The sequence below is a fragment of the Carassius carassius genome, chromosome 43 (genome assembly GCF_963082965.1).
Source record: "Carassius carassius chromosome 43, fCarCar2.1, whole genome shotgun sequence".
Classification (NCBI taxonomy): Eukaryota; Metazoa; Chordata; class Actinopteri; order Cypriniformes; family Cyprinidae; genus Carassius; species Carassius carassius.
In genome coordinates, this window is record NC_081797.1 from 17,917,869 (window position 1) to 17,932,735 (window position 14,867).

The 14,867-nt window shown below is 36.6% G+C and overlaps 1 protein-coding gene across 4 annotated transcripts in view; it reads left to right on the forward strand.

Moving 5' to 3' along the window:
• Nucleotides 1–1,664: 1,664 nt before the first annotated feature.
• LOC132124603 (ATP-binding cassette sub-family C member 8-like) overlaps nucleotides 1,665–14,867 on the forward strand; it is a 92,114-nt gene continuing 78,911 nt past the window's right edge. For 2 of the 4 annotated variants that reach the window (XM_059535690.1, XM_059535691.1), the window contains exons 1-6: nucleotides 1,665–2,188; nucleotides 6,016–6,178; nucleotides 8,660–8,801; nucleotides 10,518–10,639; nucleotides 11,201–11,367; nucleotides 14,468–14,710. In XM_059535690.1, the coding sequence (XP_059391673.1) occupies nucleotides 2,165–2,188; nucleotides 6,016–6,178; nucleotides 8,660–8,801; nucleotides 10,518–10,639; nucleotides 11,201–11,367; nucleotides 14,468–14,710 (861 nt within the window). In that variant the 5' untranslated portion in view covers nucleotides 1,665–2,164. Of the gene's footprint in view, nucleotides 2,189–5,602; nucleotides 5,904–6,015; nucleotides 6,196–8,659; nucleotides 8,802–10,517; nucleotides 10,640–11,200; nucleotides 11,368–14,467; nucleotides 14,711–14,867 lie in introns of those variants that run through there. The other 2 variants (XM_059535692.1, XM_059535693.1) reach the window with 2 other exon arrangements.

Consider the following 14,867-nt stretch of genomic DNA (forward strand, 5'->3'; position numbering starts at 1 on the left):
GCACTCACCTTTTCTTCTCCGGACAAGCCTTTTTCCAGATGCCCTAAAAACAATCGGAAAGGGGCTTCATCTGAGAATATGACTTTGCCCCAGTCCTCAGCAGTCCATTCACTATACTTTCTGCAGAAGATCAATCTGTCCCTGATGTTTTTTTTTGGAGAGAAGTGGCTTCTTTGCTGCCCTTCTTAACACCAGGCCATCTTCCAGAAGTCTTGGCCTCACTGTGCGTGCAGATGCGCTCACACCTGCCTGCTGCCATTCCTGAGCAAGCTCTGCACTGGTGGCACTGCGATCCCGCAGCTGAATCCTCTTTAGGAGACGATCCTGGCGCTTGCTGGACTTTCTTGGACGCCCTGAAGCCTTCTTTACAAGAATTGAACCTCTTTCCTTGAAGTTCTTGATGATCCTATAAATTGTTGATTTAGGTGCAATCTTAGTAACCACAATATCCTTCCCTGTGAAGCTATTTTTATGCAACGCAATGATGGCTGCACGTGTTTCTTTGCAGGTCACCATGGTTAACAATGGAAGAACAATGATTTCAAGCATCACCCTCCTTTTAACATGTCAAGTCTGCCATTCTAACCCAATCAGCCTGACATAATGATCTCCAGCCTTGTGCTCGTCAACATTCTCACCTGAGTTAACAAGACGATTACTGAAATGATCTCAGCAGGTCCTTTAATGACAGCAATGAAATGCAGTGGAAAGGTTTTTTTGGGTTAAAAGTTAATTTTCATGGCAAAGAAGGACTATGCAATTCATCTGATCACTCTTCATAACATTCTGGAGTATATGCAAATTGCTATTATAAAAACTTAAGCAGCAACTTTTCCAATTTCCAATATTTATGTAATTCTCAAAACTTTTGGCCACGGCTGTATATATATACATACTCACACAGACACACATACAGTATACATTTTGAAAATATTTACGTATATATATTCATATTCTTGTATTTTATATATATATATATATATATATATATATATATATATATATATATATATATATATATACAATAATTGTGCTCTAAGGTGCATGTTATTGCACTACCAGTAATATCCTCCTGGTGGCAGCAGATAATAATTGAGCTTTCAGTATGTTTTCACCATGTCTTTATGCCCATTCTGTGAACCAATTCTCTCTTTCATGTTTATTTTTGGATTTCATATACAGCAACCATGTAGGTCTTTGCTTTGAATTTCCTTTCCCTTATAAAATATGCAATCTTTTTTCTTCTCCCCTCATGTGGATGTGAAATAAAATCCCTGTTTTAATATTTTTCAGGCTAATCTTATTTTTAGATTTCTGTCACTTTTATTACATATTTATTTACAGTAATTAACATACAGGCCTATGTCTTTCGCCTATGTCTATGTCTTTCGCTTTTGAAGAAATTATTAATTTTCTCGTTTTCTAAGCAACACACATCCATTAACAAAAGACAGTTTTTGTTTTATGTTTGGATGATTTCTGCTATGGTTTGATATATAACTGCTCTTTGTTTAGAACCATCAGGAGGCGGTGTATTGTGCTGTGATGACGATATCTTCTGCTGACGTCCTGATTGGCTAGTTTTCACTAGCAGTATCTTCAGCACCTGTCGAATTTGGCCCATATATGCTTTGCGAATGATTAGTGGGTCACTTTCATGTAGAAAGGCAGTATTTTAGGTCCTTTTCATCCCACCCTCGACAGAATATATATTTCAACCAAAGTGATTACATTTAATTGAGACTGTATTCTAATTTCATGCTATTAATTTCATTTGCACGCTTAAATCAATTGCAGTGTCATCGGTTACGTGTGATTGATTGATCGGTCGTTGTCGCGTCGCTCTGTTGCATCAGTGATTGGTCGCTCGTATTGCGCGTGTGTGTAGTCTACGTGACAGCTGGACGAACTGAGCTCGAGCAACTTTCAAATCGATGTTTGGGAATTTGGAACTGTCGGATTCTGTGACGCCTCTTTTCAGCACCTTGGTCAGTTCCTCTGAGGAGAGACTCGGACCCGATGGCAGAGACACGGGGAATGCCAGTTCTGATTTATTCTTAACCCATTCCCGTGTGAGTCAGGCGCTTATTCTGAACGAGGTCTCTGGACTGGAATGGAAATCATCTTATGAGGTCGCGGTTTTGGGAACAACTGAAATTTCAAGATGATGGCCACGCGCTACATACGGGTATGCTCATGTCTTTCTTTTTTTTTTTAATAAATGGTTAAAGCGGCTGCTATTACAAATGTTTATTATAGTTATATAATGTTATAATAGTAGAGTTTGAAATAGGCTACATGTTGGCCTTTAAATGACGTTTAAAAATTATGTGTTGAATTGTGTATGTTTATACACAATGTTTATATACTGTTTTTACCTTGTCGACTATTTTCTCGTGAGGAAGTTGTTGGGAAAACCATATGTGAGGGGGGTTGGGTTTGGGACAAGTGAACGGATGTGCTGCGCATGCGCGGTGGTTTTGGAATGGATCATCTGTTTCAGTGTAGTGAAGCCCCAAAGAGAAAAAAAATATATACTATATTTATATATTTATAATTATACTATATTATACTATAGTCGATATACTATAGCCAGCTTTCCACCGGAGTCATTTCACTTTTGTTGTGCATGAATAAGCACCTCAAAGCACTACAAAGAGATTGTTTTTTTTTATTATTATTATAAATTATTTGTACCAGTGTCTATTAATTTGAATGGCCTTAATCTTTGCTTTTCAGGGAACAGTATTATTTTGGCCTCAAAAAGCTGTTTATTTATTAATTTGTATTATTGAAATCAGAATGTTACACATACCTGTAGTATATGGCACAATGCGTATCCTCTGATGTAAATAACTAGCCATTTACATCATAAGTTAGAGTGAAGTTAGGGAAGTATGCCTAGTTTTCATGAAAATTAATGAATAAATATATTTGTATTAATTTATAGTTATTTCATATTTTAATTAGATTTTTATATTTTGCCTTTTTATTTCATTTTGCTTTTGTTTATTTATATTTTTATCTTGGGGTAGAACAAAATAATGTACAGTGTAATACAGTTACAAGGAGTCTCTCTAAAACTTGACTAAAAGCTATAATCTTGGTGGTTTTTAAAGGATGTTTAATGGGAACTACAATACATGCTACAATGCGGAATTCATTACAAATTGGCTGAAATATTAGCCTATACCTACAGTATAGGCCCTCTTTTGATTTGAAACGCTGTGTAGTGCAGATCATAGGGTCATGCTACTCATTTAATCTTCGGGAAATGGTTTTTGAGGGGAATTAAATTACAGTGTGATAAAGTGGCAGTGTTGTACTGCTGTATCTGCTTCTCCTAGAGCATTCAGTCAGGTTGTTATTCATTCTCTTACTTGACTGTCATGTGCTTGTATGCATGTTTCCTTCTGGAAGGCAGGAGAGTAAATTCACACTTTGCCTTTCTGAAATAGCATATCTATAGCACACACCTGTCTGTGCCTTCCTTAACACCTTCGAGTGATAGATCAACCTTATCTTCTCACCACTACTTCAAAAGATAATCACAGTATTCCTGTGGGGTTGTTTTAGTTTTGGACAGCAATAAGGTTAGATTGCAGTGCATATACACTCTAGCTCTAATATCAGCATGGGTCAGGTAACCTGACATAGAAAGTTCAAATTTCAATATTTTATTCAGAATACAACATAGATGACATATCAAATGTTTAAACTGAGAAAATGTATACTTTTAAGGGAAAAATAAGTTGATTTTAAATTTCATGGCATCAACACATCTCAAAAAAGTTGGAACAAGGCCATGTTTACAACTGTGTGGCATCCCCTCTTCTTTTTATAACATTCTGTAAACGTCTGGAGACTGAGGAGACAAGTTGCTCAAGTTTAGGAATAGGAATGTTGTCCCATTCTTGTCTAATACAGGCTTCTAGTTGCTCAACTGTCTTAGGTCTTCTTTTTAGCATCTTCCACTTTATGATGCGCCAAATGTTTTCTATGGGTGAATGATCTGGACTGCAGGCTGGCCATTTCAGTACCCGGATCCTTCTTCTACGCAGCCATGATGTAATTGATGCAGTATGTGGTCTGGCATTGTCATGTTGGAAAATGCAAGGTCTTCCCTGAAAGAGACGACATCTGGATGGGAGCATATGATATTCTAGAACTTGGATATACCTTTCAGCATTGATGGTACCTTTCCAGATGTGTAAGCTGCCCATGCCACACGCACTCATGCAACCCCATACCATCAGAGATGCAGGCTTCTGAACTGAGCACTGATAACAACTTGGGTTGTCTTTGTCCTCTTTAGTCCGGATGACATGGCATCCCTGTTTTCCAAAAACAACTTCAAATTTTGATTCGTCTGACCACAGAACAGTTTTCCACTTTGCCACAGGCCATTTTAAATTAGCCTTGGCCCAGAGAAAATGCCTGCACTTCTGTATCATGTTTAGATATGGCTTCTTTTTTGACCTATAGTGTTTTAGCTGGCAACGACGAATGGCACGGTGGATTGTGTTCACGACAATGTTTTCTGGAAGTATTCTTTAGCCCATGTTGTGATTTCCATTACAGTAGCATTCCTTTATGTGATGCAGTGCCGTCTAAGGGCCTGAAGATCATGGGCATCCAGTATGGTTTTCCGGCCTTGACCCTTACGCACAGAGATTGTTCCAGATTCTCTGAATCTTTGGGTGATATTATGCACTGTAGATGATGATAACTTCAAACTCTTTGCAATCTTTCTTTGGGAAACTCCTTTCTGATATTGCTCCACTATTTTTCGCTGCAACATTGGGGGACTTGGTGATCCTCTGCCCATCTTGAATTCTGAGAGACACTGTCACTCTGAGAGGCTCTTTTTATACCCAATCTTGTTCCCAATTGACCTAATAAGCTGCAGATTGGTCCTCCAGCTGTTCCTTATATGTACATTTAACTTTTCTGGCCTCTTATTGCTACCTATCCCAACTTTTTTGGAATGTATAGCTCTCATGAAATCCAAAATGAGCCAATATTTGCCATGACATTTCAAAATGTCTAATTTTCAACATTTAATGTTATCTATATTCTATTGTGAATAAAATATAAGTTTATGAGATTTGTAAATTAATCCATTCCTTTTTTACACAATTTGTACAGTGTCCCAATTTTTTTGGAATCGGGTTTGTAAATATTGTGTAATATAAATCTAATTTATTTACCCTAAACTGTGTTATATATTGACACTTTATCAGTCATGTTGTCTAGATAGATCTAGATAGTCCACCACTATTTCTGTGTGACCTTGTTACATAGCCTTTCGTCCTTAAATCTTCTCATACTGTAAGTTAACTTTGGTTTTTGAATTTCATGATAGTCCAACCAGATCACTCTCTGTTTACTGTGAGTCAGTTCAGCACTCATGAATATGTTTGATGTCTGATGCCAGGCGTGTACCTCACTTTGACGTGCATGCCGGTTTTTCAGTGCCGCCCCCAATGCAATTCTCTCCTCTCCTGCTAACCCCCCCTCCCTCAAGCTCCTCTCTCTCTGTTTTCCATCATGCTGTCTCTCTCACCCTCTTTCTCTCTCCCCTCATCACACTCTCATGCACACACTCCTCTATACAGCTATCCTCCCACAAGGTCAACTCTGAGCTCTTGATCACCGCAGCACAGCCAGAACGCATCGCGCAAGAATGGAGATGATTTTTGTTTTTTGATGGCATTAAGCTGTGTTGGTTATTAAAAGCATGCCCGTGAGCCGTGGCTTTGTCGGTGGAATCCAATCCAAGCGCCACCCTTTTGGAGTGAAGCTGTTTGGATGCGCTCATCCCATACAGAAGCGGAGCCGCTATTGTGCTCTGCCTGTGCAGTGATTCACTTCAGCTGATATCCTCCACCTACAGCAAGGATGTAACGGCTCCTCTGTGGACAGATTATGCTCTGAGAGGATCCCTTCTAGATTTTTACCCCTCTCCTGTGATCTTTTTCCTCCTGTTTCGGTTCTCCTACTGCATCACCTCAGAGACCCGATACCACCATGTCCTTGGCATTCTGCGGCAACGACAACAACTCGGCCGCCTACAACGTGGATGCCGGTGTCCTCAACAACGGCTGCTTCCTGGACGCCCTCACGGTGGTGCCGCACGTCTTCCTGCTCTTCATCACCTTTCCTATCCTCTTCATTGGTGAGTGTCAAAGGCAGGTGAGAACTAGTGCACGCTTGTGTCACAATACTAAGTTTGAAGAGATTGAAGGACGGATAGATCGACAGACAGGCTAGATAGATACACAGACAGACAGGTGGATAAACAGATAGATAGATAGATAGATAGATAGATAGATAGATAGATAGATAGATAGATAGATAGATAGACAGACAGACAGACAGACAGACAGACAGACAGGCAGGCAGACAGACAGACAGACAGACAGAAAGACATGATATGCAGGTTTACTTTTGAAGGTGTACCGCACCATTTAGTTTGGTGTTTTGCTTGTCAAAGGATCAGAGAAACAGACAGGAAATGATTAATGAGCTCTTTGAAATTCATTTTTGAACATTTGGGTCATTCATTATGAAGATAAACACTGCATAATTGATCTGCACTCAAGTAGTCATTTGCCACAAATGAGGTTTGGTCAGCCACATAGAGAGAACAGGACAGAGTTTGTCAAGCCTCTGTGGGAAACATTTTTATTTTAGACAAACCAATGTGACCTTAGTGGTTGAATGTACAGCTGAAGCCATCATACTGTCAGAGAGTCGAGTTACAGGAAGAACAGCGCTCAATTCCCCATACCAGAAGAGTCAGAACAACAGTAAACAATCCCACTAATGTCACAGTGAACAGTATTTCTGTCACACTTTCTATTATTCATTTTCAAAATGATTTGGAATCATAACTGATTAATTACATTTTTTTAATCGTTTTTTTCTGTGAACCAATATTTGATATACAAAAGTCTGCATACTGCAGATGCCATGTTTCTTTTGATAATAAATAATGGAATTTCAAATAAATGTTGTTCTTTTGAACTTTCCATTGATCTAATAATAATAATAATTTTATATATATATATATATATATTTATCATGTTTTTACAAAAATATTAAGCATCACAACTGTTTTAAACATTGTTATGTTTCTTCAGCAACAGAACACTTAAGGGCAGAATAAGTGAATGAGAATCATTGAATTAGCCTTTGCCGGCCCCTCCCCCAAAACGGCCATTGTCCAATCACACATCATAGCAACCGTTACTATGTGAGGCAGTTCCGACAAACTTTGACTCCAAGCAAGATGGTGAAGCGGTGCACCCACGGCGTTTGTAAATCGGACACTAGAATAGAGCTGTAATCGGGCCTTAAAAGTTAGGCGCGACAGGACCCGAGCCCGACAGATTTCGGCCCGAGCCAGACAAGTACATTTTGATTGACAGCTTTTTAAAAGCCTGAACACGTTTACAGCCCGACATTATTCAAATGTAAGCACGCACACAGCTCTTTTGCCTTTTGTCAAGAACGATTCATTTATACATGTTTTTACATAATTTATACATGACTAACATAATAGGCCACTTGGAAGTTTGAACAAAGAAATAAAAATAAGTCCTCTGTGACATCGTAACATCTCAGAACTCTAAATAGCCCTAGGTATAGACTCATTTATCCTATAAATAGGCCAACGCACCAATAAAAACGAGTCTTTCTTAAAAATTTTTAATTAAGATAAATTCTAAATTAAGATGGGTATTTGGCAATAACGGAATTAATTAAGATAAAGACTTATTTGCTTCGCCATAGCAGCTGAAATTTAATAAAAGAATAATGCCAACATTAGCCTATATAGGCTAGCCTATATGTCTACATTATGCATTTAAGACTCAATTAGTATTTAGTTATCATTTTTAAAACCTTTACTCACCAAGATAATAATAAAAATAGCTACTCGCAATAGACAATAATAGACCATAACATATGAAAGAGAACTTTCCCGGCAGTGCAAGAGCATGACTGGTACAGAAGGCTGTGCTGGTTGCATTTGAGGTAACGTTACAGGTCATGGCGTTTCTCAGATTTCGCTTTTTTTCCCTCCATGGCATACTGTAACCCCTTTTGCCTCGATCTGGAGGATATCGCGGAGGTATTACTCCAAAAAAGGTCACTGACTTGCACGGGTATACCTCTTCCCGTCATGGCAATCTGTCGTGCTGGTCGTGTTTGACCATTTGTTTGTCGGAAGTAGCAACAGTAACTAAGGGGGGCGGGGCTCGGCGAAAGGCTAATTCCATATAATAATTATCTATTTATTGTGGGGAATATTATGCATAAAAACCTACATCAGTTTAAATATGCAATACATGTTGCTGTTTGTTTTGAATCAGCATCCTCATATCCCTAATATCCGGTTCTTCAGGATATCAAGGGCAAAATCTCTCCCAGTGTTATTACAACAACCTGGAAAGGACATTTATTTTGAAACATTTTTTCCACTGACACAGTGTATATATGCTCAAGTTAAGTGTGCATGTGTGATGTTTATTTTTTAAGGGTTATCATATATGGACAAAAATAAGTACTCCTCAAGGATAGTTTAGATCACTTCCTGTCAGAGAGAATTATGTTGCTGGAAGCAATGTACAGATATTTAACCTCTGTACTGTAGGTTGGGGGAGTCAGAGTTCCAAGGTGCACATCCATCATAGCACTTGGCTGCACTTCCCCGGACACAGCCTCCGCTGGATCCTCACCTTCATCCTGCTCTTCATCATCGTCTGTGAAATAGCTGAGGGCATCGTGTCCGACGGGTGAGATTTATGTGTCGATCCATCTGTCTGTCAGAACCTGTCAAGAACCTGCTTAGGGCATATTTCACCCCAGAATCAGTTTCAATATAAATTATTAGGAAATTTTTTGTGTTATTTTATTTTAATGGTGTCATTTTCATGGCAGTTAATCACACCCTCTTTCCTTTTTCATGAAAATCATTATTTATCATAATTTTTTAATTATTATTATTATTAATTTTAAGGATAATGCATATATAACAAATAATATATGTGTGTGTGTGTGTGTGTGTGTGTGTGTGTGTGTGTGTGTGTGTGTGTGTGTGTGTGTGTGTGTGTGCAACTTTTATAGTGTTCCTGATATGAAACATGTGGTGCAATAATGAGTTCGTAGGCAGGGGTTTATGGGAAATGGAGTCCAGAGTGAGCCAAAACAAAATCCCTTATCGTGACAGTATTGTGCACTTTATCATTTAAAAGTTCTGCTATATGAACAAAACTGCAATAAAAAAAAAAAAAATTGGTTTGCAAACACTTAAGCTTTTTAAGTGCTTTTTAACAAATAAGCTTTTTTATTACAGCAGTATTCCTTTTACATAGTAGCAGTTAAAGTATTTCTTCTAATTAAATACTTTTCTTATAGAAAATATTTTATAGTGTGTTATAGAAAAACAAGTTATGAGTCCAGAGCCTTGATCATAACATTATAACAGGCAGCTTCCTATTAGAGACCTGCACTCTCACGGGACCCAATGCAGCAGAGTGCAGTGCGGGACAACACTAGATGGGCGAGTGCGTGTGCGGGCGGGTAGAGACTAGTGTGTGCAGGATGACGGAGAATAAGGGTGTACTCACACTAGGCAATCTTAACTGAGCCCCATTCGTTTGACTAGTGTGATCGCTCCGTGCCAAAACGTCCTGTTTCCCACTTATGAAGTCGTGATTACGAGCAAGTTCAGAGCCAGTGAGCAACTGGCTTTCATAATAATAATAATAAAAATAAACTGCATTAATGGGTGATAAAATAATTGTCAACGTTAACTAATTAATGCATTAACGCTAAAATAACGCGTTAATTGGCCCACTACATATTTTAATGTATATATCCGAAATAAACATTTTTGTTTACATAGTATATGTGTGTACTGTGTATATTTATTATGTATACATAAATACACACCCATGCATGTATATATATTTAAGAAAAATATGTTAAATTTATAAAATGAATATATAATTATATATAATATAAATTATATGATGTAAATGTATACATGTAAATACATATAAATATTTAAAATATATATGCTGTGTGTGTGTGTGTGTGTGTGTGTGTGTGTGTTCTCCATTCTCTATTATTCAAAGCTGAATTTTCAGCATCCTTGTAAGAAACATTTCTTATTATTGTCAATGTTTGATCAATGTTTATATTTTTTTTTGTGCAAACCGTGATACATTTGTTTTCAGGATATTTTGATGAATAGAAAGTTAAAAAAACAGCATTTATTTGAAATTAAAATATTTTTGTAACATTGTAAATGTTCTTAATCTCTAAGAATTAATAATGTATAATAATTAATATGCAAAATTAAAATCGTGAGAATGCAATAATTGAAAATGACCCCCCCCCAAAAAAAAACAAAACATTTCACCATTCATTGATTAATTCAATTATTTTCTATTTGGAGTTGGAAATGTTGATCCATGGCTAATACGGTTTCTTTCTCCTTTTCTCAGGTTTAATCAGTCGGTCCACCTGCACCTCTATATGCCATCGTGTTTGGCCTTCATGGCTGCCATCACATCAATCATCTACTACCACCACATAGAGACCTCCAACTTCCCCAAACTACTGATAAGTGCGTGCTATTGTCTTTTGTTTACTGAGTTTTCTGTTACTTGGATGTTAATTCATAATGCAAATCACTTTCTAAAGAGTGATGCAAAGCCTCATTAAATGGGAATTACTTTGGGAATTACTGCAATTATAATAACAGTTTTGCATCTTTTGAAAGAATAATTGAACTGCTCCAGCTACATTCACATAGATCCCATTCTTCTAAAAAAAACTGCATTTCAGTGCTACAGATTAATGGCCCTTGATGGTGCAATGCTATTTCCCAGCTACAGTTTCATTTCCAGGATAAAAAAATGTTTGTTACAATGATTTCAAATCATCTGAACAATGTCTAGACTAGAGAGTGAAGTCACAGCCCTGTAATAACTTTCCTCGGCAGCAATATTTTTGAGGTCGGCAGGATGCTTTTTAAGAGAATCTAACCTTATTTATATCATCCTGTCTCTGAACATCTGGAGTGAGAAGCCATTTCAAAGTTTTGCCTGCTGTGCAAAACCAGCAGAGACTGATGTGATAGAGGATGTGATGTCATTTATCATTGTATTTATTTTTTCTTTCACAGCTTTGCTCATTTACTGGGTTCTGGCATTTGTCTCTAAAACAATCAAGTTTGCCAAGTACACAGAGCACGGCATCGGCCTGAGACAGCTGCGCTTCGGGATCACAGGCTTACTGACACTGCTATATGGCCTGCTGTTGGCCGCGGAGATCAACGTCATCCTGAGGAGGGTAAATGATTGTGTGTCTGTGATTTATATTCCTGGACATTAATTCTACATTCTGCATTTTGATCTCTTTTATTCTTCAGCCTTTGGCTGTGATTGTATCGTTATATATTGCAGTTTTGGAAAATACAAAAGTCTGATCACGTCTGCTGACAGATTGCAGGGAATTTGGGATGCTCTGAATTCAATTCGATCTTTAATCTGTATTCTGATTCTTTTATCTGTCTGAATACAGAGTATTTTCTTTCCCAGTTGTTTGTTGGTTTGTTTCAAACCCTGATGACCCTCTCTTCTGTAAAACATAAAAGGAGATATTTAGTAGAGTGTCCAAGCTGCTCTTTTCCATGCAGTGAAAGTAAATGGAAATAGGTGCTTCTGAACTCCAAAATGTGATTATGAATGTAAATATGACTGGTTTAATTATAGCTATTCATCTCATTATAACTGCAGTGTTATGGTGCAGGGACCTGTGTTATGATTTTATGAATTGACATAAAATGGATCACATATTCCACTAAAGGATGTTTGAGTGCAATATCTCTTTACTAATGTAATTAATTTTGAGCTATCACATGCCAGTTCTTAAAATGAAAAAGAGAGATTAATTAAAATTCTGCATTTGGATTTATTACACTGTTTGAATATACATGTGTTAAGTATATCAATTGGTTTTATAATTTAAACCTCAGTTTTTTTTTTCTTTAAGATAAGGTTTTTTGTTACATTTTAGTGTCTTTATGTGAATAAAAATCTGTATATATTTTTCATTATCATTTTAATATGTGGTAATAATGCTTATATTATAATTATAAATAATAATATATTATTGTAATACAGCGGTTCTTAATTCCCGTCCTTGTCTCTCTTTTTTAACACACTTGATTCAGATAATCAGCTCGTTAGAAGTGAGCTCCGTGCATGAACTGTGTTCCAATTGACATGATCCCTACACAGTGTTCATTGCTCCCTACTCCCTGAGCAGTGGAAATCTGTTGAAGTTTACCTCACTTCAGAACATTAATTCACAGATTTGCGCTGCGCAACATTTTCACACACAGACAAGTGTGACATCTTATACCTCTGTACAATTTAAATTCACGTCTCGCACACTTCGGTGCACTTTGAATGGAACATACACGTTTGCTTCAAACTGGAATCATGGCACTTACGTTCAAATAGAACAATCGTCTGAAGCCATAAGAGAAACATACAAAATGTGCAGAGCAGGAGTTCGCGAGGACTGGAATTGAGAACAGCTGTTGTAATGTTAATATTTTCAAGTAGTAAAGTTTGCTTTGTAATGTAGTTTATTTGCAATATTTGTAACTGGTAATATAATATAATATAATATAATATAATATAATATAATATAATATAATATAATATAATATAATATAATATAATATAATATAATATAATATTTTTGAGCAAACAAGTTAGAATTTTCAATCATTTCTAAATAGTTAGACATGAAGCAACTAGGGATTCTCATTTTAACCGATTAATCGTTAACCGACTGTAAGAATTTCGATCGATTAATACAATCCGTTAAATGGTTTAAAAAGTTTTTTTTTTTATTCAGTTTTTTTATATTTTGATAAATTACAGATTTTTTCTACTTTTAAAAGCTTTGCTGCATGATTAAAATATGCTACGTGTATAAAATAAAATTGAGGGTGTTTTTAAAGAAAAAAAAAAACATAATTATCGTGTAAGTCGCAGTAAAGAACAAAAATTACAAATATAAGAAGCTATAGCAAGGCTACATTACAGAGCCCCGCACATGACGTGCAAGAAAAAATAAATATTTTTGCGCACAATTTTATCAATTCGTTCCCTGGATGTACTAAAACGTGCGCATGATTACTATTTCGTTCCCTTGATTTGCTAATTCATTCCCTCGATTTGCTAAGTCATGCACACATTTTACTAATTTGTTCTCTCGTTTAATAAATTGTGTGCACAATTTAGCAACTCGAGGGAATGAATTAGTAAATCGTGTGCACAATTTATATATCAGGAGAATGAATTAGTAATCGTGCACACGATTTAGCCTTCTATTTTTTAATGCATGCCATGTGCGGGGTTCTGTACAGTATAAATGACAAGCCGAAGTGAAGTCATTTAGGTTAAAACGGTAGTGAAACCAACTTTGGGTCTCTCATTTGACACAAAATCAAATGTTTCGTATATGCAACATATTTGATTGACAAAATATTATTTATTATGTAAACCTGTTTTTTTAGGCTACTTCACTCACGTTCCAATATTCGCGTAAAACAAAATGTGTTTGGCATAACATCGTGGCAGTACGGTGATAACGCTTAACGGTTTTAGATTTCACTACATATTTAAACTGAGCAGTGTGGTTTTTTTATGTTTGACTGACTGTATTTTATTATGATAATGAACAGGCTGCATTGTCACAGTAGCAATGCTTAACTGTGTGCATGCATGCGGCACTGGTGCAATCACTTGAATTGTTTCCTTCTAACAGTGGAAGCAACTACTTCTTTTAGTCATAAAGATAATCGTAAAAGGGTTGCTTTTATTTGTGTACATTCACATTAAAAACAAATCTTTGTGCCCATGTGAATCCTAAAGTTTTGTTGTTTGCTGCTTTATGTGCATGTAAAATCAATCCCTGGATTTTTTTTTTTCTTCTTCTATTTTTAACGGGTCACAGACACTTATCCTTTCTAATTTTATTCAGTTCTAATTTAAAATGATCTTGTCGGTAAATCGTTAATAATCGGTTAACGATCGTCGGTTGTCAGTTAGGAGAAATAACCAATATAAACATCCCTAGAAGCAACTTAGAAAAATTAGTCTTAACTATTTAATTACATGCATTAATTAAACTCTTCATTTATTGAATTACATTTTATAGAATATTTAAAGAATGCCTGAAGCCATGAAGTTTTACAGTCAAGAAATAGTTTGCCTTTGTGTTTTGTCATCAAACTATTTGACATTGTGAGATTTATGAAAGGAAATTCACTGTTTTTAAATTATGTTCTTCAACGTTGAGATTAGAAACATTGCTTTTTCCTTTTATGTACAATTGGAAGAATTTTGACAGTATTTTCTTTATTTTTCCACAGCGATATATGTGTTTTGCACACCCCACTGAAGTGAAGCCACCAGAGGATTTACAGGACCTGGGGGTTCGATTCCTGCAACCGTTCGTGAACCTGCTGTCCAAAAGCACATACTGGTGGATGAACACCTTCATCACTGCAGCACACAGACGCCCCATCGATCTGAAGGTCATTGGCAAGCTACCAATTTCCATGAGAGCTCTAACTAACTACCTGAAGCTCCGTGAGGCCTTCGAAGCCCAGAAGGTACGTACGGAAATTTCCTTACTTTTTCTACCAGTGCTAGAATGTGACAGCAAACAATGAGCAAATGTTTGAGGCCTAATTTGTGGAGTTTGAGACCTAAATACAATCAACAAAAGTAAAAAGCTAATCATAGACTCTAAACATGCTACTTTATACT